Raw genomic sequence first — 22,601 nt, 5'->3', positions numbered from 1 at the left:
CTAAAATTTTGGATGCACCGCAACTGACTGCTCGATTTTTCAGACCTCATTCGCACTCACCACCAATATCCAAGCCGCCATATAATGTGTACAGTGGAACCTCATTACTTCAAACTCCAGGAGAGATCGTAAACTTGATCAAATAAAACTAAATTCAAGCTTAAAGGGGCCCTCTTGCGATACTGAGATTCTGTGCGAGTCGGCACATAGCGCCCGCGTGGTTTCGAATTCGTACGGTTCTTGAACGTCTTCCGCCGCACGAACTTTTTTAAAAGCAGTCAGAGTTCGCGGAACTCATCTATGCCGAGTCTTTCGTTTCGAATACGGAGAAGGTAGCAGCAGCAAAGCACGTGGGAGGCATGCAGCTTCACGGAGACGGCGAGCACAGGAGGAAGTTGTGGTGCATTTTGAAACGAGTTCAGCACACTCGCGGCAAAACTCACCGCAACCCAGACATTTCTAACGTAAAAGCATAAATAACTGGCGTTTCGATGACAGGCAAGACGCCTCTTTATACGCAAGCCAGTGCAGAGTGCATATCGCCGAATATGGTGCCGATTTTGGCTCTAGTTGTTAGGCCTAATGATGGAGGCCAACGCCGACGGTGCGCTTGCTTTGGACGTTTCTCGGTTCTTATTGTTTCTCCACCTTGGCGTTCTCGTTCTGGGCCCATCGTACCGCGGGTGCAATGCAGTTCCCACAGCGGCCTGTTCGCTTTGTCTAAACCCGTGCGTTTATCGGCGACATGCCGAGGCCAGCACAACCAGGCCGAGCTCGTGAAAGCGGTTGTTGCCCGTCGTCTGTGCATGTGTCACACGGCGAAATTTAGTCATTAGGAGCTTTAGAATGTGTGCAACACAACTGACCTCTTCTTCCAGCAAAATGGCAATAAGTGCGTGATTTTTTCGGTGAAATTTGATTTTCAGAACTGCCTGATTTTTCGGTCGTTTTCGTGGTCCCTAGAGGGTCCGAAAAATCGGTTTAAAGGATGTAACAGCACTCCTCACACGTTGGAGAAAGCGTGGGCAAAACAGAAGGAAGGTCATTACATGTGTCAGTGAAGTCGGAGGATGCAAGTCTCTGTAAACAGAGTGCGACTGGGCCTACTCATATCTTAGTGGATTCCCATGCTGCTCAAGGGGAGGAAAGCCCAGATGACTTGGCAAGTAGATTTATAGCCTGGTCACAGGTCTAAAGTATCTTCAGTCAGTGGTCATTTGTCCGGACAGTTTAGGGCAGGGGGTATTAGCGTGTCCCGTTCACACGCATGCTTGCGAAAGACACAAAGTTTGTGGTCCACAGAAACTGTAGTGTCGCCACGGAGACAGATGAAACTGCAGCCTGATTGTGTGCTCCTGTGGAATTTGCAGCACTTTGAGAAGTGGCCAAGGAACATGCCCCTGTGCTGCCATGCCGAAGGCCGCACAACGGCAGCCGTTATACTGCTGGCGAGCCTACAGCAGCGGCCTGTGCACATCTGCCACGTCGCCAGGGAGGAGGAGGTGTGTGATTTTTCCTCCCTTTTTTTCTTGTTCTTTTGTCTTTTGCTGGTAGTAGCCCTGCTCTTCGTTTCAACTGTCATTTAACATATGTAAATGCATGCCACGTTATGTGTGTTCTCTCATCGCCGCCGCGGTGGCTCAGTGGTTACGGCACTCGGCTGCTGACACGAAAGACGCGGGTTCGATCCCGGCCGTGGCGGTCGAATTTCGATGGAGGCGAAATTCTAGAGGCCCGTGTGCTGTGCGATGTCAGTGCACGTTATAGAACCCCAGGTGGTCGAAATTTCCGGAGTCCTTCACTATGGCGTCCCTCATAGCCTGAGTTGCTTTGAGACGTTAAACCCCCTATAAACCATAAACCATGTATTCTCTCAATGCTGTTAAGAGTATGTGGTGGCAGAGGTGCTTGCTGCAACACACCTGGTAGTGGGAAATGCAACTGGAGGGCAGTAGTGTATGTTATATTTGTGGTAACAAACTCAGGAGGGCTCTAGGCACCGGACAATTTGGGAAGGGGCAGTGGCATGGAAGGGCAGAGCAGTAAACATTGTTGGCGTGGGGGCCACATGTTTTTTGAGTAATGTTCTGCCACTGCTGAAGGTTGGCAGTGCGATGACAGTGCATGCAATTTGTTGCAGCGTTATGCGTGGTAGTTTGTGCGAGTGCCATTGAAGTTGTCTAACGCTTTCACCATTTCCACATTTTGCAAAAACAAAAAAAAAACTTGCAGATAGCCATCATCAAGGCAGCCAAGGCCCAGGGTCATGCCGTGACCTGTGAGGTGACTCCGCACCACCTGTTCCTCACCGTAGACGACATCGACCGGCTGGGCCCCAATGTGGCCAAAGTGAAGCCACCCCTGATGACTGCCAAGGACCAGAAGGCACTCTGGGACAACATTGACGTCATCGACTGCATCGCCACTGACCACGGTTCGTCACTTGGTGCTCATGGGGTATCAGCTTGCTTTCTGGTTTAAGGAGCTACGGCACTGCATCAAATGCATCCTTCCTTGCTTTTTCATTGTTGCAGTTTGGTGTGCAGCTATTTCAGTTGTATGTCTTTGTGGGCACTTGTTATTCTTGTTTACATTTGTCACTGACCCATACGTTATCCGAGTTCTTATTTGCAAGTTTGCTGACCATTTGACTAATTCACTTTTCTTTGCATACTTTATACGTAATTGTGGCCAATGTTGTGTACCAAGCAGAAAGAAAATTTGGAGCATGCTAACCTCATTACAGTGAACAGATAAAATAAAAGTAGTTCACTATAGCAAAAATTTGTAATATAGATTTTTTTCGAAAGCACACAAGAGCAGCGCAGTTTCTTCACTAAAGGGACGGCAACTCAGGCGGTCCTTGCTGGAGAAAAGGGGACCTTTTCCAAAGTTGTAGCGTTGTTTCGAAGGTGCTTGCGGCATATTTAGAGATTGTAAAGAACCGAATACAGTTAGGCTGGCCTCCCCATACAGCACCACCATTGCGCAATGGCGAAACGTTAAGCTCCCGCTGGGAAGCTTCTCTGCATAGCAGTCGTGTCACGTAGGAAATGGTTTGTCAGTGCGAAAGCTAGCACTGTTTTCACCATCTGTGTGACAGCTGACGTGAGCACAGGATGGTTACTGCAGAACTACAACCGTCCACGCCACTGTTTCCATGGTGCTTTCAATGAGTGCGAGAGGTGTGAACATGTGTGGACTGCCTGGCTACCAACCCTCCACGCCACTGTAGCTTCAATGGCAGCTTCTATGGGCGTGTGATAAGAACACTAGTGTGCTGAGCAGTGGCAAGGTGTATGTCAGGCAGACAGGCTGCTGCATCAACGTAGGATTATTAGAGCATGCGAATTTCTTTGATGATTAATGGGGGCAGCACCTGCCTAAGCATTGCAAGACCTGCAAGCATGATGACCAGGAATGCACTCCACTTTTCGAGGGGGAAAGAATGTGACATTCTTGAAGCCTTCAGAATTGCGAGATTAGGGCCTGACAAATGTTTTAGCGAGGCGTCAATCCACTTGTACTGGAAAAAAGTTGGAATTTCTCATGTTGACGAGATGATTACGGTTTTTTATATTTGTGGTTGGTGCGCATGCGCTTTTTTGTTAAAGGAAGAAGGCGTTTATGCATTGAACCAATTGTTAGTCTGCGCTCGTCCCTTGTGCTTCATCTCTCTTGCCCCGTCCTTTTTTGTGCAGTTCTTGTTTTTATAATACTGCGAGATAAGGGTGCGAACCTTTGCGAGAAAGCTTGCCATACAACCACCAGTCACTTGTGTAGTGCGGCGAAGCCCTCACTGCGCAAGTGTGTAATACTACGACAGTTTTGTGGTGAATAGCGTTCGTTGTACAAAGGGAGAATTGGATGTGTTTGGCAAAATTATATTTTGGAAGAGTTCGTTGTAACCAGATATTCATAATATATGTGTTTGTTGTATCGAGGTTTAACCATGCTGTATAATATCTACAATTGTATCATCATTGAACCATTAGTTTGTAGTGTGAATTAACGTGCTTAGTACAAATGGTTGCAGGGATCAAATGCATTGCATAAAGTGGTATGAACGCCAACCATGTGCAGTAAGCAAAAGAGGAAAGCTGATTTGGAGAAGAGCAATGGAGGCGTGAGGGCAGTTCCATTGGATGCGTGTCTTGGCAAGAAACAAATCACTGAAAACAGGTTTGGGTGGCAGGCCTGTGTACCAGCTCTCAGGGTCAGATGTATGCTGTGCGGGTCAAAAGCTTCACATTTTTTTATTAACAGGGTTATAGTGATGCATTGTAAGTTGTTCTGCTCCTTTTTTTTTTCCCCATTCAGCCCCTCACACCCATGAGGAGAAGATGGAGCCCAACGCACCGCCTGGCTTCCCAGGCCTTGAGACCTCGCTGCCACTCATGCTGACGGCCGTAGCAGAGGGCAAAATAACAATGGAGGTAGGTGGAGCGGTTGCAACTGAGATGCTGGGCCATCAAGGGCTTTCAGAGTGTATGTGGCAGGCTTGCTGAAGCAGAAATGGGAAGAAAGGTGTAGAGGTCACGCATATCCAGATATACCACATATTGCAGTAGAGTCGAGCCCATATATAACGGCCCCACTTAAGATGAAGTTTCGCTTATAAGGAACAAGACCTGCGCGACCGTCAAAATATACATTAATCCAATGGCACAAAATCACACTTATAACGAATGTCATTAAGACCTGGTGATCAGTTACAGCAAACGGATGGCGTAAACCCGGCGCCGCGAGGCGAGATAACCTGCCTCCGACCCCTCTGTGCACCCGGCGCGTGGTATGTTTTCCCAAGCCTTATCGCATGCGAACTGCCCACCCCGTTTCGTGCCGCTCTCAAACGAGCTGCCCTTTCCCCCGCCGACGCGCCTTCCAAGCTCGCCCTCCCGCCCCTCCTCGCAACTGCACTTGAACTCGTTTTTCTTATTATTCTTTTCGCGCTTCGCTGCTGCCCTGTGCCTTCACTGTCAGTGGAATCATGCACTCAAAGGGCCAGATTGTAAGAACCGAATAGTATCTGACAAAAGAGATTGTGTTGTAGTGGTCATAGTGGCCTTACATTCATTACATGCCCTCCGTCACAAAGTTCATTACTGCTTAGGAGCAAACAAAACACAAGAAGCAGTTGCTCTGAGGAAGTGTGTACAATGATCTCGTATTCTTGCTTTCCAGCTGAACACCCAATTTAAGAATCTACCGTAAAAACCGGAATATAGGTCGAACTTTTTTTCAAAAAACCATGGTGAAAAGTCGACCCCCGTCTTATATACCAGTCATTGGCGGAAAAAATACGGAAGTCTTGCAACAATGGGTGGCTGAAGTCAACAGCCTCCATCACCATCGCCATCAGCAGCAGTGCCGCCATTTTGCGTTTCAGTAGATGCAAAGCGGAAGCTAGCGGCAATTTACCGTCGCCTTCAAGAAAAACACGATTGAGTACGAGGAAGCTCACGGGAACCTGGCGGCACAGCGCGAATTTGGAGTATCCGAAAAGAGCATTCAGTACTGGCGGAGGCAGAAGCTGCGTATTACAACTTGCAGCAACCAGAAGAAAACATCATTTCGTGGGCAGACCGTAGTGTATCGAGAATAGGAAGGAAACGTTGCGCTGCGAGCAAGATCGCTGCCTGTGACTGCCGAATGCATCCGCGTGAAAGCGGCAGAGATCGCGCGTGCCTCTAGACTCACGAGGGCGCAATTCAAAGGCTCGCCATCCTGGTTGCGGCGATTCATGAAGAGGAGGGCTTTGCTCTACGGCGCCGTACTTGCCTGTGCCAGAAACAAACACGCAGGCCGCCGATTGGTGCGCGATATTGTTAAAAAATTTGCCGGGTGTACATACAAGCAGCATTTAAATGAAATTAAATACTGTCACCATTGTGCAACCTCTCGAGTCGCATTTGTTTCAAAGTAAGGATGTCTTTCGGTACTTTTCCCATTGAAAAAGATCTTTTTCATTTTTAGAATTGGTTAGTTAGGGGGCCGACCTATATTCCGGTCCGACCTATAGTCCGGTTTTTACGGTATATTCGTATCTAAGTAGCCCGTAGTCATTAAATTTGATGAGCACAAATAACACAAGACAGGGGCAGCTTTAGCAGGTAAAACTCGTGACAGTTGGTGCAAGCTGCATAACAGTTGCCAAATCTTGCTTACCTGTAGCGCTAAGCGCAACGAATTGCACTCCTATTTCTGTCAGTCACCCATTGTACAAGTTCAGAAACCCAGGAGTCCTCCATAGCGTGCCCTTTGGGTCATGAAAATCTCAAATTTTTTAAAAACCCCTGATGAGTTCTGACACATTAATGTGGTAACTGCTGCTATTATGTGATGTATGGGAGCTGTGCTGGTCAGGAACAAGCCCGGACTGTGTGCATTTTGGGGTTGTTCTAGTGGGCCCTCATAGTATGTCCACAAATACGATATCATCAAACAAAAAATGTGGCTGATAACACAGGATTCCACGGAAAATGTGAAACTCCATGATTTTCTGCGGAATCTAGTGAAACGGGGGCCTTAATCATTTTCTAAGTTGTCAAAGGAGTACAGACATCAAATTTTGGCTTTGTGTCACCAAGGCCTGGTAAATAGTAACTGAATTTCTTCATGTTTTGGTTTCAACATCCAGACGGTGGCTGTGATGCCAAAGTTCAGTATTGGTCCCATGAGGCATGAACAATTGCGTTTAACATACGTGGAATGAGGTCAAATCAAATCACTTGCTAGTCCAGCAGTGGTGTGAGTGTGTGATCCTTTTTCTTGTACTGCTTCATGTTTCCACTGGCTCTGTCTGTCTGTAAGCACGAAAAAACTGCAGTGTTTGTGCTGCTTCTTTAGTCGTTGTCATCTACGCTCTTCGATCGGGCCAGCTGAAGCGTTGCAGTGAATTAAAATAGCGAAGCGGGAATTTTATTGCAGTCATTTATGCCCCACGTGGCCTATACTAATCTCGGTCATAGCCACCCTTTGGCTGTCAAAAATGAAACAGCATAGAGAAGAAATTCAGTTATGTTATTTATCAAGCTTAGGCAGACATCATGTGGGGGTCCACGTTTAATGTCTTACACATTGCAAACAAGAAAATGGGCAACCAAAAATTTGGTGCCAGACTACAACATGCTCGGCAGGGCCTCCAAATATAGCGTCCTTCCTGCCTCTCTTCTCTTTTCACTAAACATGCCTGTGATCTTTTACGGTGCAGGAGCTGATCAAGAAAATGTACCACAACCCAAAGCAGATCTTCAACTTGCCCACTCAGCCTGACACGTACATCGAGGTAGACCTGGACGAAGAGTGGACGATACCTGAAGCACCTGCTTACAGCCGCGCTGCCTGGACACCCTTTGCTGGCCGCAAAGTCCGCGGCCAGGTCCGTCGGGTCGTCATCCGTGGCGAGGTGGTCTTCGTAGATGGCCAGGTATGCACTCGTGTCTTGCGAAAATACAATATGGTGAACATTTTGAGTATGCCATTGTCACTGTTTACTATATTGTAATGAAATTGCAATGAAGGTAGTGTAGGGTCAAACTTGATGTAATGAACCTCTATTTAGTGAATTCCTCAATATGACAGTTTCTCAATTCCCCATGGCAACCCAGCGCATGAGTTTGTGAACTCCATGTAACAAAGGTGTTGCGGCAGGTGGCGTTGATGTAACAAACTCACTATACTGACCATTTATTAGCTAGTGCTGCGTTACTTGCAGTTTGGGAAAACCACATGACAGTTTCAGACCACACAATACAAACTGCCCTGAGGGGAATGCCTGCAATTGCGTCGAGTGAAGACAGTCAACACATTGCGCAGTGCTCCAGCACGATTGGCACTTCTACGTGGAATCGTATTGGAGCGTCATACCAAGTGACACTACAACAGTTCGTGTTCAGAAACAGCACAACACAACAGTAGCAGAGAACACGCTTGACAAGCAGTGCGCACCCATCGCTGCTGCCCTGTTTCTGGCAAGATTTCAGCGCTGATAGCAGGCATGTGGCAGGAGTGGCAGCGGCACTGAACTCCGGCAACGCAACAGGAATTTTGATGTTACGATCACAGTTGATACGGATTTGATTCCCTGCCAAGAGTGCATTGTGTACAATGCGCGGAATTTCGGATGTTCCAGATACTCTCCCACGCCATTACAGATGATACGAATGCACAAGCCTTAACCGCTCCCTCGTTCACTAAGTGCTGACCTCATATCGCAGACACCACGATTGCCAGTAATTTGATACGCACCACAAGCTGCGAGTGGGGGCACACAGCCTGTACATCAGACATTGTGATCACCAGTCACATGGTGCACGCAGTGGCTACGCGGCCATAAATAAATCCTTTAAGCTGTAAACAGATATGCATGGATACATTTCTCATGCCTCTGCATGTGGATTTCGTTCATTTTAAATAACATAATTTCAGTTGATACAGATAATTTTTGCAACCCCATGAAATTTTTATCCTCAAGATTCTGTTATGTGGAGACCAGTATCTTTTATATATTTGTTGTGGTGGCACTCTTAGATAAACCGAGTGTTGATTTTGATGTGCTTGTTCAAGGCAGCATGTTGGTTATTCTCTGCAGTTAAGTGCTTCATTGAGAAAGCGTTTCTAGGCTTTGGCTACTGCTTGGCAAAGACCATACCACCTGTGCTAACCCGTTGTGCCAACAGGTGGTGCAAGTAGGGCAGTGTTACAGTGTTTCCTCACCCCCAGTGGTAAAAGTTAATCTCCCACTTATGAGCCAGCCTCCTTCCACACTACACCAATCTCACCCTCCAAAAAATGTCCATCCTCCAGAAGCCTCCAGCCACCTATTGGAAAGCTCATGCAGCAGCAGAATGAAAAAGCAACAGCAAAATCAAATTCAAAAACTCAGTGGGAAGGTGAATAGTGTAAAAGCAAAATATGCAACTAATGTTTCGAAAGCAGATTTGTTGTGTGGTGGACATGGTACGATGATCTCCGCATGTTTTGTTTGCCTTTGTATCTTTCTCTAGGTGCTTGTGGACCCAGGCTTTGGCCGGGACGTCATGGCCACCACAGAGCTTGAGCGCAGCACAAGCGTCGGAAGTTTGTCGCAGGTTTGTCTGTCCTTTGCATTCCCTGACAAAAAGGCTGTGTGTCACGGGAGAAGGATGTTAATTCTTCGCAGAAAAGCACGAAAGACGAAATGGAGCTCGAAGTGCATTTTGAAGGAGTGCACAGGAGGGCGACTGCTTCAGATGGCTCCTGGCCACGCCACGCGCATGATGAATAGGCATGGTATAATAGAACGATGAAAAAGAAAGCTGAGAGGCTGCTCTGGTTGCACAGATGTGACCTGCTCTACCGTATTTACTCGCAGATAGGTCGACGTGTTTTTCCAAAATCACATCCCAACTCAAGGTATACAGGGTGTCCAGGCTAACTTTATTTAGCCAAGGGTTAAAAGATAAAATATTTGAGGTAGGCCAGGGAAACCACTTACATACACCTACCAACCGGCTTGCGCATCATAGGCATTTTTTTTGTTTTGCAATTAATTAATTAGCAATTAAGATAACATTTAATACGTAAATATTGACTTTAGACAGCAGATGTGAATAGCAAAGTTCGAGAGCACCTTCAGAAACCCCCATTCCATTTATTTGCAATAAAGAAAGCCTCACGTGTATCTTTTTTCTGAGCTCCAAAGAAAGCCCGCGAAATACAAAAAAAAAAATCACGTGACTAGCGCATCCACGTGCCATGATTGTGCTGCTCTCAATCCTGGCTTGAGTGAATGATATCAGGTGCTGGTATGGCGCGACGACACAATTGCTTCTGCAGGCTGATATGTCGACGGTGGATAAAAAATAAATGCGCTTTTGCGTTGCAATTTTTAGAAGCGGGTCATCTCCCATCTTGTTCGCAGCACGTGTGGTATGTGGGAAAGCCCACTTGCGGATTTGCGCACATGGTGAAGCCTAGCGGCATCGGAATGCGATTGGTCAACGCGATAAACGATGGAGAAGATAGAGAACAGGGCCTTTATATTGTTTTCCTGGAACTTTAAACTATATTCAGATAATTTGCCCAGATATTGAGCTTTTGCCGCAACTAAATTTACGAAAGTCGGCGCGGTATACGATCGCTGCCGAGTATTTGCGAATTTTCGAATATTCGGAAATTCACGAATATCATTCCTCGAATACGAATATGAACCGAATATGAAACATATTTGATCCGTATTCAAAATTTCGAATACAGTCGCCGACCGATTTTTCGGACCCGAAGGGATCCGAAAAATGGTCCGAATAATCGAACAGTCTGGAAAATCTGTGAAGTACAAAAAAATCACTTTACTGAGATGAAATCGGCTTAAAAATGTCACTGATTTTACCTTTCGGGAAATTTCTCTTGCTGGAGACTACCTGCGCATGTATTTGCACCAAAGTTGTGCTTTCATTGTACACGCTAGACAGCAAGGTCACCACATTTAGTTGGAATACTCCCACGCTTCTTTGACAGACCCGGCGGGGCCATGTTGTCCACAACCCGAGTGTGCACCACACTGCTCATCAAACACACGCAAAAATAAGGCACTTTTCGTTCAAAGCGGTGGAACCACCGGACGTGATCACAAAACAGCGAACAGATGCAACTTCGTGAAGACAGAGCGCCACTCGATCGACGCAGTCAGATAAACCAAAGTGACGAAACGGCAAATGGTGAACGTATGATACCCGCCACGGTAGCTCAGTGGTTAGAGCGCTCGGCTACTGATCCAGAGTACCCGGGTTGGAACCCGACCGCGGTGGCCGCGTTTTGATGGAGGCGAAACGCAAAGGTGGCATGTGCTGTGCGATGTCGGCGCACGTTAAAGATCCCCAGGTGGTCGAAATTATTCCGGAGCCCTCCATTACGGCACCTCTTTCTTCTCTCAGTCTCTCCTTTATCCCTTCTCTCCGAGATGTGAGATAGCTCCTGCACAGTTTCCTTCCCCCAACAACCAATTTTCAACGTATAGGAGAAGCGATAACTGCCCGCATCAACGTCGGCGACAAAAGCAAGTTGACGGCGATGACAATCCGGCTGCCACCTCGAAGTGTCAGAGATAGCAGGGACCTCTACTGGCAACAATGAGGTACTGAAAGTATGTCAAGCCAATCCAACTGCGGCGTAAATCGAATCCATGATGGCGCCTTTTTCGCCGGCGAAAAGCCGATAAGATGACCGATTTTGGCCAGCAGGCAACTGAAATTAGTCCAAAAAATCGAACTTTCAGACTTTTGAAGTTCGAAATATCCATCGCGAATATGTACGCTCTTCTATGGGGTGACTGATGGTGTCTTATCGAGGTCTGAAATATCCTACAAGTCCGAATTATTGGAGTCCGAATTACCCGTCGGCTGCTGTATTTGCACATCCCTACTTTCTGGTGAACCTGGGCACAGACTTAGATCAGGCAGTGCTGCATAAATGGCATTGTGACCACAGTTCTAGGCGGAGTCTCAACAGAATAACACTTCACATGTATGTTGGTACCACGCATTGCAAAACTTCTTCGAAGAATCTGAGCAGCTGCATATTTGATACGTTGTCTAAAGCATCGATTTCGAGTTTCATGCGACCGCTACTCGGTGCACAGTAAAGCAGGTGCATGCGTGCCTATAGTTAGGTACAACTTTAGAAGGCAGCGGCATTTGCACCTCAAAGGCGGATGCACACGAGCCTCTGCCAACAGGCGCACACTGCAGGTGGCGTCGTGAGCCGGACGGCCGGTGACCCCGCTGACGGAGAACGTGCCTAACATGGCCACCCTCGCTCCGAACTGGGCCGAGTTGCGTCAGCTGTGTGTGTCTCCCTTCGTCAGAGTGAATTTGAATTGTTTGTGGGCGTCTGTCATGCCGGAAATATGATTGCAACCTTACGATGCACAATTTGTGCCGCGTGCGTTTCTTCTGAGCCGTGAGCCGGTGAAAAAAGATTACGGCAAACATCGGTGACGCTGCGCTGCGCTTCGTCTGGAAACAGGATCCCAGGAAACAGCTCAGTGTGCAAACGATCGATCGTTGGCAGCAGTATGATAAAATAGCCGAGCGTCTAGCAGGGCGTCGTTCGAGTGTCATTCGGTGCCGCCGATCTTCGTCCGTAGCAGACGACACACAGCGTGGTAGAAGGCACGGAGTTATTTTCCTCTCGCGATCTGGCATGTGTTGTAGCATTTCCATCATGATAGTTTTACCAAACCACTCATCAAGATACACAAATCATTTATACTGAGAAATACGTGTTTTAGAAGCAGTCACAATTTTTTGAGCAGGACTATTTCTTTAGTCGCGGAGGCAATTGGCTGCTGCGCTTCGGTCATCTGTGCAGGGCCTCTCCTGTCTTCTTAAGTTGTAGCCAACTATAGTCCACATTGAAATGCCTCCATGCAGCGCAGTCTCAGTTCAGGTTCTCGCAGGACAGAAGCAGGGGTGCTTTTAAAACGAATGTGAAAGAAATATGAGTTTTGATAGCGAATGTAGCGCGTGCATTTATTACGCGAATACGTCCATTGTCCGAGATTTTTGAGTACCAAGAGAATCGTGCCATTGCACCGATTTTAAAATGGCAAATCACCGAAGCTGGCAGATTTTTGGAAAATAAACATTGCTCACGGACTGTACGGTCCTGCCCTTCAATGTTCTGGCCCAATGTTACGACAACGAAGCTTCCACTTCAACAAAATTTTTCGCAGGTCCCATGAATTTCGTTGGAGCGGGATTTGACTGTATTGCCGGTAGAAATAATGCTTCTTCTCTTCCCTCTGAACTCATTCACTCTAACGCTCCAGAGAAAAAATTATAATCAAGGCAGCAAGTTAGGACTGCCCGTCGCCTATGAATATGTCACATGTTGACTCTCGCTTAGCCCTCTTCCAGCAAGTGTCCAACACTGGCAGTCTGATGCATTCTATCCAGGCAGCTCATTGGAATAGCATGCCTGTGTTTGACACCTCACCATGCACTGGCTTTGCAGCCAATGACACAGCAAGGCATATTCATCTCGTGAACACAAAAGACATGGCAATTGGCTCCGAAACCACCAACAGAAAGGTGCGGCAGCCGTGAATTGCATTGTCCTGAGCATGGAAACGACTGAACAGCGTTAACAGACAGCACGGATGGGAACAACACAGGCGCATGCGCTGACTAGCAACCAAATGATTTATTGTGGCATTATCAACATGCAGCAAGCAGCCGAACTGAGCCCTCCTCTCCCGAGGGGTTTGTGCAGCTACTTAACCAGATGACTTTTGGGGTTACTTTAAGTGTCTAAGTGTGCACCAAATGGCAGTGCCTGGTGGCCTGACACTCGCCATGACATCACTGGCACTCGTGACGTGCGCGCTCTAGAAAATGGTTCTAAAAACTGCCACTATGCAGTGATCAGTTGGCCCACAAATTTTATGGCATGGTTTTGACGTGATAGCGTTAAGGCTCTCGTTCGGCAGAGAACCCTGCAGTGCCGGTGCCATCCATATGAGAAAGCTCAGAAAATAGAGCTATGCGACCAGGCTACTTCTTGGCCTAGTGAGAAGGGGCCATCGAGCTTCGTCACGACTACCATTATGCGCAGAGGTGTGCGGGTTGCAGTGCACCACGCAGTAGGCAGGATTTTTACATGATAGCTTGCCCTGCCGGTGGCCCCCTCATCTCGACCATGCACCTTCTGGGAGCCCCACGCGGAACTGACACTAGGAAAGTTGAGAAGGCGACAGGATGAGTGTTATGGGTGTCAGTGTGAAGTACTGTGTAGCACAATTTGGGACATTCCGGCAAAAAAAAAAAAAGAAAAACGCGATTGTTCAAAGCTGGTGGCCGACCATCTCGCTCTGCCTGCATGTGATATGTGGGAAAGCCCACTTATGGAATTTCGTGAGAGGCCAAAATGTGATCTGTCCATGTTATAAACAACGATGAAAGCGAAGGCAACGCCTTTGTACCCTTATAAACTCTATCTCCGGATAATTTGTCCAAGTGGTGGGGTTTTGCCAGATTTGGATTTACAAAAGTTGGCATGGTATTCGATCGCTGCCGAACATTGGGATATACTCAAATCGAACGTGTACCAGATAACAGATATTCAATTCGTATTCGAAATTTTGAATATTCACGTACCACTAATTTCTGCATATATAGAATTGTGATGGCAGATGTTTTATGTGTGCTTTTATTTTCACGCAGCTTCAGAGTTCTCCCGAGAAGGGCAGCCCTGCTGTTTCCGAGACAACGTATGGTGTCGCAACCCCTCCAGTTGGGAAGCAAGCTCAGTGGCGCAACTCAGTGAAATCCTTGACCACAGGTGAGCCCCCAGAGGTTTCCGAACTGCATTAGAAAGATCTGATTCCAGTTATTTAATAGACTGTGCCTGGCCTTGTTGTGCAGTGGTTCATGCTGCAATGCTGACATCAGGCTCATGTAGTCCTGTTGTATCGACACAACTGTCAATCTCTCGAGGCTTAGACGAAGTTTAACTTGAGCCCGGTCCCTTATCCATTTGCATTGTGCCAGTGCCTGTCATTATACTCAGGGGTCAGACAGGGTGTCGACACTGGCGAAGTGATGCTGCTTCTTTTTTCGTGGTATGACGGTTCACATCTCACAGCTTCCAATACATACCTACCGGATTCAATCCTCACTGCTGCGGGAACACTCTTGAGTGGTTTCCCAATGACTGCAAGCGTTCCCTCAACCTGTGGCTCAGCTTCTTGTGGGGTTAATTGATTGGGAAGAGGGCACTTGACCAAACCATTTCCCTACTTTTTTTTTTTGCCTAAAGGAATACCTCGACAGACTTCAAGATGTGCCAGGGAACAATCCCACCCCACCCCCGCCCTTGTTGTCACAGTCAGTCATTACAGACATCACAATGGGTCTGTGTTGCTTGTGAATTGCACCCTTCATTTCTGTGTTTTTTTTTTTGCTGTTTCAGTTTTTTAAGTTTGTTTTCTTGCTTTCAGCAGCCAGTTTTTTATTCGGTGCCCATCTCTCACGCATACTGAGACCTAAACCCCAAGACAAGAACACAGAAAATTAGTCACAAGACAAACATTCTCCCCCATTCATGCACTGAACTGGCAGGACTCCACACAGAATCACGTGACTCCCTCGTCCAGCTTTTATGGTGCTCTGGCGACGGCATTTCTTTTTTCTTTTTTTTTTAGCATTTCGACGGATACTGCTCTTTCGGCGCAATTAAGCTCACTGGTGGCAAAATTTTGCCCAGAATTGCCCAGAAAGACCCAGTGAAACAGGCGCACATTTTTTCTTTTGATTGTCTGGACTCTGCTAGTTCAGCAGTACGGCCCACACTTTCACTCGCCACACGCACAGCACGCCACACGCGCCTCTTGCACACTATCTTGCCAGTGTTCTAAACTTGCTTGTGCTGGCGCAGTTGGGAGCAGTAGTGTCTTGGCGTGCTGCCAAGGTCGCTGGATGAGCCACTGCAGCCAGCGTTCTTGTGAAAACAAACACACAGCGCCGTTACTGGCACGCAGCATCCTGGCGTGCTGCTGATGGCACTCACTAAACTGAGGAACAAGCTAAGAAAAGCTAGCGCTCTAAAATGAGTTTTTAACAAGCCAGGCACTCTGTCTGCTTTGCATACGCCTGCCAGATGTGTTTCGGAAGGTGGGCACAAGTCAGTTTGGGTGCTCACGGAACGCACAAAAGCAGCCCGCAGAACCCAGTTTGAGAACCTCTGCCCTATATGTTTGCACCTGTCAGCCCTGTTAGTGTACCTGTCTGAGCCATCACCTGACTTGTCACAGATGCAGTCAGCGCCTGTGAGCACCTCTGATAAATGTAGTTGTCAAAGTGACGGAAGCTGCAAATAAATAGGGCTTTCTTATGTATTCTGTGCACTGCAATGCAGACTATGGAAAGGTATGCCAAAGGTAAGACATATGGAACACTTGTAATGGAAAGCTTCGTTGTTGTGTGTCCCCGGCACAGAGATGTACAACAAGATGTTCCAAGAGCTGGGCCTGCCCGACCGGCTGCTAGTGCCAACCGGCGTGGCGGCAGTGACGAGCTCGTCGGAAGAGTCTGCCACAGTGGTGGCCATGAGACCAGGTGGCACCGTCGCACAGTCCACCATGTTGCACCGCAGCATCAGCCCTCTGCTGAGCGGCGGTTCTTCAGGCGGTGCACTGGTGGCAGCGTCCGCTGCAACGACCTCTATACCGTGGAGCCTGCCGGACGTCCCCAATGCCCTGCAGGGCCGGCACATCCTCACAGCTGACATGTTCTCCAAGGACCAGATGCATGCACTGTTCAACCTGGCACACTCCTTCAGCGTGTGCGTGCAGAAGGACCGCCCCCTGGATCATGTGCTCAAGGTGCGTTGCACTTACGGAACTGTAGCTTTGTCCCTGCAGTGGTGCTCTTCACACATTCACTGGTCTGGAAGGTTGTGGAAAACCCTGAATCAGTTTTACCGCAGAGTGGTTCTTTAACATGCATCGTTCTCAGTGGCCACTACAGAGCGTAAGGTGTAAAAAGAGTGAAGCAGAAAGTGACGTGACACGCACAAGCGTTGACACAGCTGCATTTATGTGTGTTGCTTTTTGTCCCGTCCCCACACTGTTTCACGCTTCATGTCATCCAGCAGCCAGCCCAGTTTAGCACGTACTGAACACTGGGTAATATAAATTAATCTGGAATTATCTGGCAACCCTTTCTCTCTCTCTCTCTATAACTCCAGACCTCCGTCTCTCTTCTCACAGCGTGGCTCAGGTGTCTGCCTTGAGTGACATAGTTAATTAAAGAGACACTGAGGATGACTCCATCCTATTTTTTTTTCTCAGTAAATATTGTTTCTCTGCTGCTCTGTAGCTGTGGTGACGTTTTGTGCGACAGCAAAAGATGCATTCATCAGCAAGAACATTGGGTGTAGAAAACTTCCTGCCAGTTGATTGAAATTTATGGTGTCCTTGCCAAAACAAACGGGTTGTCACCATTTTATACTGAATAGCAGTGTAGCATAGCGTCTGGGATCCGAACCTGAAAATAGGTGTCGATGCATGCATTTTACTTGCGGAACTAGCTGCTATTTAGTTCTTTGGTCTTTTCATGCTTATAAAATCCCCGTTTTAGTGAGTAGCCATTTTCAAATTACATTGCGGTGTGTACCCTGTGGATACAGGCCAACTTCTATTTTTACTTTGGGTCCCTGCATTGTGGATTTTCTTTTTTTTTTTTTTTTTTGCAACCACTCTGCCACCTCCACCCTGCCCCAAAAATAATTGTGGGAAAGGTGCACTTCAACTTCACGACTAATTTAAGATTCCCCATTAGAGCGCTTCGATAAGGATTAAAGTCTGAAATTATCTGCTGGAGGCTTCCTGTCAAAAGATATGACCGCCTTTCTCCCGTGCCGAATGCGCTAGCTGTGACGATAAGAATGGGGCATATCCTTCGATTGCACCTCCTTTGGTGTTTCAACAATGCTTTCGAGGCTAGGTATGGTCCAAGCACATGCTGTTGCGGCATGAGCCATGGAGAATGCAAAGATGGTCTCCAGCGAATATGAGGCAACTGTGAAGTGTCCCAGCTAAGTGTAACCAAGCTTTTAAAAACAGATGAGGTGAAGTAGGCAAATGAGACCGATTCAGTGCTGTTAGTTGTGTGGCTTGGTCTTTAGTTTTCTTTTTCTTTCATTCTGCAAAGTTAGTTAAGACTAGTTTGCTAACTTTCTATATATCGTATACGAGGGAAAAAGTGACAATTTAAAAGTGTTAAATCACCTTGAAAAGCAGCTAGTTGAAATGTTTGCAACGAGGCACCATTTGCATAGCTTTTTTTAGAGGCTGAAAAGTATAGCGCGCACAATTCAAAATCTACCACTCAACAGTGGCACTGCTGAAGCACCCCGGATGCAGAACGGAAAACCTGCTTTCCGGAGGTCTGCAGATTTTTTTTTTTTTTTTCTGATTGAACATCCTGGGGCAGTAGCCCATCGAACATCTTGGGGCATTACCACTGCAAAGTGGTCAATTTTGAATTTTGTGCATTTTCTTTTTAGGCCAGTAAGAAAAGCTGCGTAAGCAGTACCTCATTGCTAGAGATTTTTTTAAGTCTACAACTTTCAAATATTTTATTTTTTGGAAAAATGTAGGAAAAATTTTTTTTCCTAAAGTCAGTATTTAAAAAGTTGGTTGGTTGGTCTTTGCTAATGAACTTGCAGAGCAAAAAAATACTGCAAACTGGCCACATGGTTCTCAACGGCATAGATTTGGTTTCACTCACCAAGGGCACGCCATCTTTTCTAATAACTTGGGTTGCATATAATTGGGACACAGAGTATGACGAGCCTGATCTGAACAGAATTGGCTATAGAACTTCATTTAGGAATTGTAAAATGGCAGTATGCTTGAGTCTTCACTGTTAACAAACAGCTGGGCTTTTATGCGCTGTGGCCTGTGTGCACATTGCATTGGCTGAATTGCAGCTATTTGGGATGCTAAGGTGAGGAGGTGGAAATAAAGCACATGCACTATCCTTTGTGGTAGCTGCACCAAACGGTTTTGTGTGACCTTCTTTATGCCTCCACCATGCTCCGGGTCCAGCGTGATAAGGTTAAAAGGGACACTGAAACCGCTGTTGGCTAATTATATTGATGGAAAGGGGAATGTCATTCCCTTTAGTAGGTTAGTGTAGCAGTTGTTAGGAGACAAGTAAAAACCTTCGAATGTTCCACAGTCAAGAGAGCCAGAGTGCTGCTGTACATATTGTTTGCTCATCCACCCATTTTGCCAGTGCCATTGGCTGTCACAGTCCAAACATTTTTTTTTTTTTGCTTCTGCGGCTAAATAGTGATGAACGAAAGTGACTTCTCTGTTGGCACTAGTTGCTCAAAACAGTTGTTCTATTTCCACCAGGGCAAGGTTATGGCATCCATATTCTACGAGGTGAGCACACGGACATCTTGCAGCTTTGCCGCCGCCATGCAGCGACTCGGAGGCTCGGTTGTCCACATGGATCAGGCCACATCGTCAACGCAGAAGGGGGAAACTCTCGAGGGTATTGTACCAGCTGCCGTTCAGTGCGGATTGTAACTGTGGTAGGAAAATGGTGCCGTGGATGTTTGTTAAAGTATCCTTAGAGAGTTGGCTGGGCATCATGAGCATCAAGTGTGGTAAGAGGAAAAAAGGTGTTTTATGGCATTTCCACACAGGAAAAGGGACCAGGAAGTGATTGTAGTTGGTTGGAAACATCTCTAAACGATAGAGAGTTTGAAGACTGGTTGAATAGGCATGCTTAACTCCTCAAAAAACAATTGTCAGTACTGCGCAGTATGCAGGTTTGTTTTTCATGCACACTTTGGCTGTGTAGATTGGATTGAGTTATTGTTTTAAGCTGTCATTGTTGGTTCCTGATTCTGCCCAGCTTGAATGGCTTTTTGTTGTTTTTTTCTCACTGAAGAAATTTTGATTTAATTTCTGCACATTTTTGTGGAACAGAAAAGAGATCTGGAAGGTCACAGCTGAAGTTATTTTGGGAGTGGCACATGAGAACATGAAAGAAAGTGTGCAGAAATGCTGCACTTAATTGGTACTGCTTTTTTTGTTTTGCTCAGTGTATCACAATAGTATGGTGTGGCATTTGGGATTTAACATCCAAAGGACAGATGGGCTATGAAGGACGCTGCGTGGAGGATCCCGGATTACTTTAGACCACCTGGGGTTCTTTAGCATTGACACTGCACAGCTACCGGGAATTTTTTGCATTTCACCTCCTTTGAAATGCAGCCAATGTCGACGTCGATCCCACGGCCTGGGGATCAGCAGCAAATTCTTCAGCCATTGAGCCACAGTATCGGATAGTGTACTGCAGTGGTCATCAGATATTCAAACGCCAGGACGGAGTGCTTTTTTGCCACTGCAACAATTACAGGGTTGTTCAGGATAACATTACATTTGTGGGAATCGTGGTTGCTGTCCAATTTTTTCAGACTTCAGGGGAACAGAAAAAAAAAAAGTCCAGATAATAAAACATGTCAAAAAGAATTCAACCCTTCTGATAACTCCGTGCTGTTATGAATGGTTCTGTGAAACCGTCTGAATAATCAGGGTGTCTGAGGTTTCGGCATCTAAAAAGCCAGTCAGAAACTGTAGTCTCCTCTGGTAGAGCTATTTTGTGGAAGAGGTCAGTCCCTTCATTTCTCATTTATGTGTCAATGAAATTTGAAACCTATTTTAGTAATGTAACATTTGTTGCAGGCACAGTACACCTGGCCACTTTGTAGTATTTGCCTGCTCTACAAGCATGACATTGTTTGGTTTTTCTGCGCAGTTTTGATTTGTTCTTTTCAGCATCTTAGAAACGTTTTCCTAAAGTGTCATTGTTGTTTGGTGGTTTTGAAGCCTAGCTGCTTTCGTCGTGAATTTGTGCCTGGTTTGTTTGAGCTTCATTCATCAAAGCTTGGCTTTTGGTGGTTGAAAAAAACAGCATGCCAAAGAGGGTGTGTCTAAATAGCGAATTTACATGAACATAACTTGACAGCAAGTATAATGCAAGCGGGAAGCTACAGCTGAGGGCTTGGAAAAAAAAATACGGAGGTGGCATCCACGAAATATGAAAGCAGCATCAGCATTATTTTAGAAGCAACACTTCGGAAATGCATGCAACATCATCAAGTGCAGCAAAGCCCTGGCACATTAACAGTGCAGTCTCGCACGTTGATGCTGCCACCATCACCGCTGAGCCATCTCCGCTTTGTGTTTGGTGCTGTCTAGGCCTGTACCAGTTCACCCTTCTTTACCCTACTCCACTCAGACTCTTTCAGCGCATTCTCTTTCACAACAGCCCACACGGTCTTCTTTTCACATTCATAGCCACCCCTCCTGTGCCCATTTGCGCCAGCGGCCTCAATGTCGTCCCTTAGCACGATCTGTAAAAGTTGGCTTGTCTTAGTGGCTCGCGAGTCTAGTGGTGAAGGTGGTTGCTGTAACTGTCTTGGGGAGCTGCAGTACGAAAAAAATCTTATATTCATATCTTGGTTCTAAATGTAACACAAATTTATTTTAGAAACAGTAAACCGAGGGAAGAAGCTCGCATTGAATTCATGTAGAAAGGCAGATTTTTAACTTTTTATGGTGAAAAAAGAAGGCAATTACTTTTTCTCTTCTATCAATGCAGACACCATCACAGTCATGTCCAACTACAGCGATGTGGTTGTGTTGCGACATCCACAGCCAGGTGCTGTCATGGTGAGTATTGCCACGAATCTTTGTAGTGATTGTTTGTTCATTCTTCAAAAGCTGCTGCCACGCGCCTTTATCACTGTTTGTGGATGCAAGATGCGACAAGATTTATCTCTAGTCGCGTCCGGTCGGACCCGATTCTACCTTTTTCCTGAATGTTCTAGTAACTTTGCACACTTTATCTCGAAAGTTCGCCATCAGCTTTAAATTGAGCACGCATTAAATCAGCACCAAATTCATTAAATTCATCAGCATTAAATTGAGCAGCGGGCATTCTGTTCGACGACCACCGAGCACGCTTTTTGCTTTCGCCACTGCATAGTCATTCAGTCCATTCTGGGTACAGGTCAGCCCAATAAACAGTTTTCTTTTAAAAGAACTTCTGGCTGTCTTCCTCGCTGCTTTGACTGCCGTTATCACTACGGGACAGTATGGTTGTTTTGGGGACCCTGTGGTACTCTATCCACAGGTTTTAGATTGCTGTAGTGGTCAAGGAGCCGCAAGCATGTGTCTGCAGTGCAAAGATGGTGGCTACCAAGAGTCTTTTAACAGTTTTTTTTTCTCAACAAAGTTACGAAATTTTGTCTGGTGAAGAGGCTCTGGTTGCAAAATTTCCTGCTGCAAAGGTAGTCTTAAAGCGTTTTGTACTTGTGGAGTTGCCAATGGATTCTGCTTCAGTTTTCTGCGCTCTTCATTAATCCTCAACTTTTAAACTGTGCCATTTTACATCAGTCGGCTGGGGCTAGAACTTGGTGCTGCTTTTGATGAGGTGAAGTTTCTATTTGAGGCACTTAACCCTTTCACTGTCACGGACGTACCGGTAAGTGTTCGCGCTCTCCCCCCCACACACACACACACAGTGTCACTAACATACCGGTACCTTCTCTATCGTGCATTCAAAATTCCGCGCCTGAGCGCAAAGCTGTCGTTCCTGGACTGGCCGCGCCATCTGTTGAATCTTTCTGCAAGTTCGTATTTTCGCCCCGCACTGTGTTGGTACATGTATTGATGAGTACGGTGTGACTGCTACTCCTCCCTCTCTATTTGCTGAGTGGCGCATTCGCTGGATCATGCGTCGCACGTGTGTGGTTATGGGTTCAAGGGTTGTTCTGCCATCTCCTCTGGTTTGAAGGTTTTTATTTTTCTTCTGCTGGCATGTCTGGTTCAGGGGCACGCGCCGTTGCCTCTCCAAAAAGAGACCGACACATGACTCGATTGCTGCTTTCCCTCTCTCGCTGCACCCTCGCTTCCGGCTTGCAGCAGTAAACGTAAAGCCCGTAAAACAAACATTGTTTTAGCCTTTTCCCATCTCCCTCTGTCTTCTTGATTCACTACGTCCCATTTCTCTCCGTTGTGCGGGCCACTGAAAGCG

At 46.7% G+C, this 22,601-nt stretch overlaps 1 protein-coding gene across 3 annotated transcripts in view; it reads left to right on the top strand.

Moving 5' to 3' along the window:
- r (carbamoyl-phosphate synthetase 2, aspartate transcarbamylase, and dihydroorotase rudimentary) overlaps window positions 1-22,601 on the top strand; it is a 101,128-nt gene that overhangs the window by 63,089 nt on the left and 15,438 nt on the right. For all 3 annotated transcript variants that reach the window (XM_077641091.1, XM_077641090.1, XM_077641092.1), the window contains 9 exons: window positions 1,371-1,502; window positions 2,233-2,434; window positions 4,321-4,436; window positions 7,214-7,429; window positions 9,009-9,092; window positions 14,205-14,322; window positions 15,978-16,363; window positions 18,905-19,046; window positions 21,165-21,235. In XM_077641091.1, the coding sequence (XP_077497217.1) occupies window positions 1,371-1,502; window positions 2,233-2,434; window positions 4,321-4,436; window positions 7,214-7,429; window positions 9,009-9,092; window positions 14,205-14,322; window positions 15,978-16,363; window positions 18,905-19,046; window positions 21,165-21,235 (1,467 nt within the window). The remainder of the gene's footprint in view (window positions 1-1,370; window positions 1,503-2,232; window positions 2,435-4,320; window positions 4,437-7,213; window positions 7,430-9,008; window positions 9,093-14,204; window positions 14,323-15,977; window positions 16,364-18,904; window positions 19,047-21,164; window positions 21,236-22,601) is intronic.

This window comes from Amblyomma americanum, chromosome 10 (genome assembly GCF_052857255.1).
Source record: "Amblyomma americanum isolate KBUSLIRL-KWMA chromosome 10, ASM5285725v1, whole genome shotgun sequence".
Taxonomy (NCBI): domain Eukaryota; kingdom Metazoa; phylum Arthropoda; class Arachnida; order Ixodida; family Ixodidae; genus Amblyomma; species Amblyomma americanum.
This window is presented reverse-complemented; position numbering and strand designations above follow the sequence as displayed.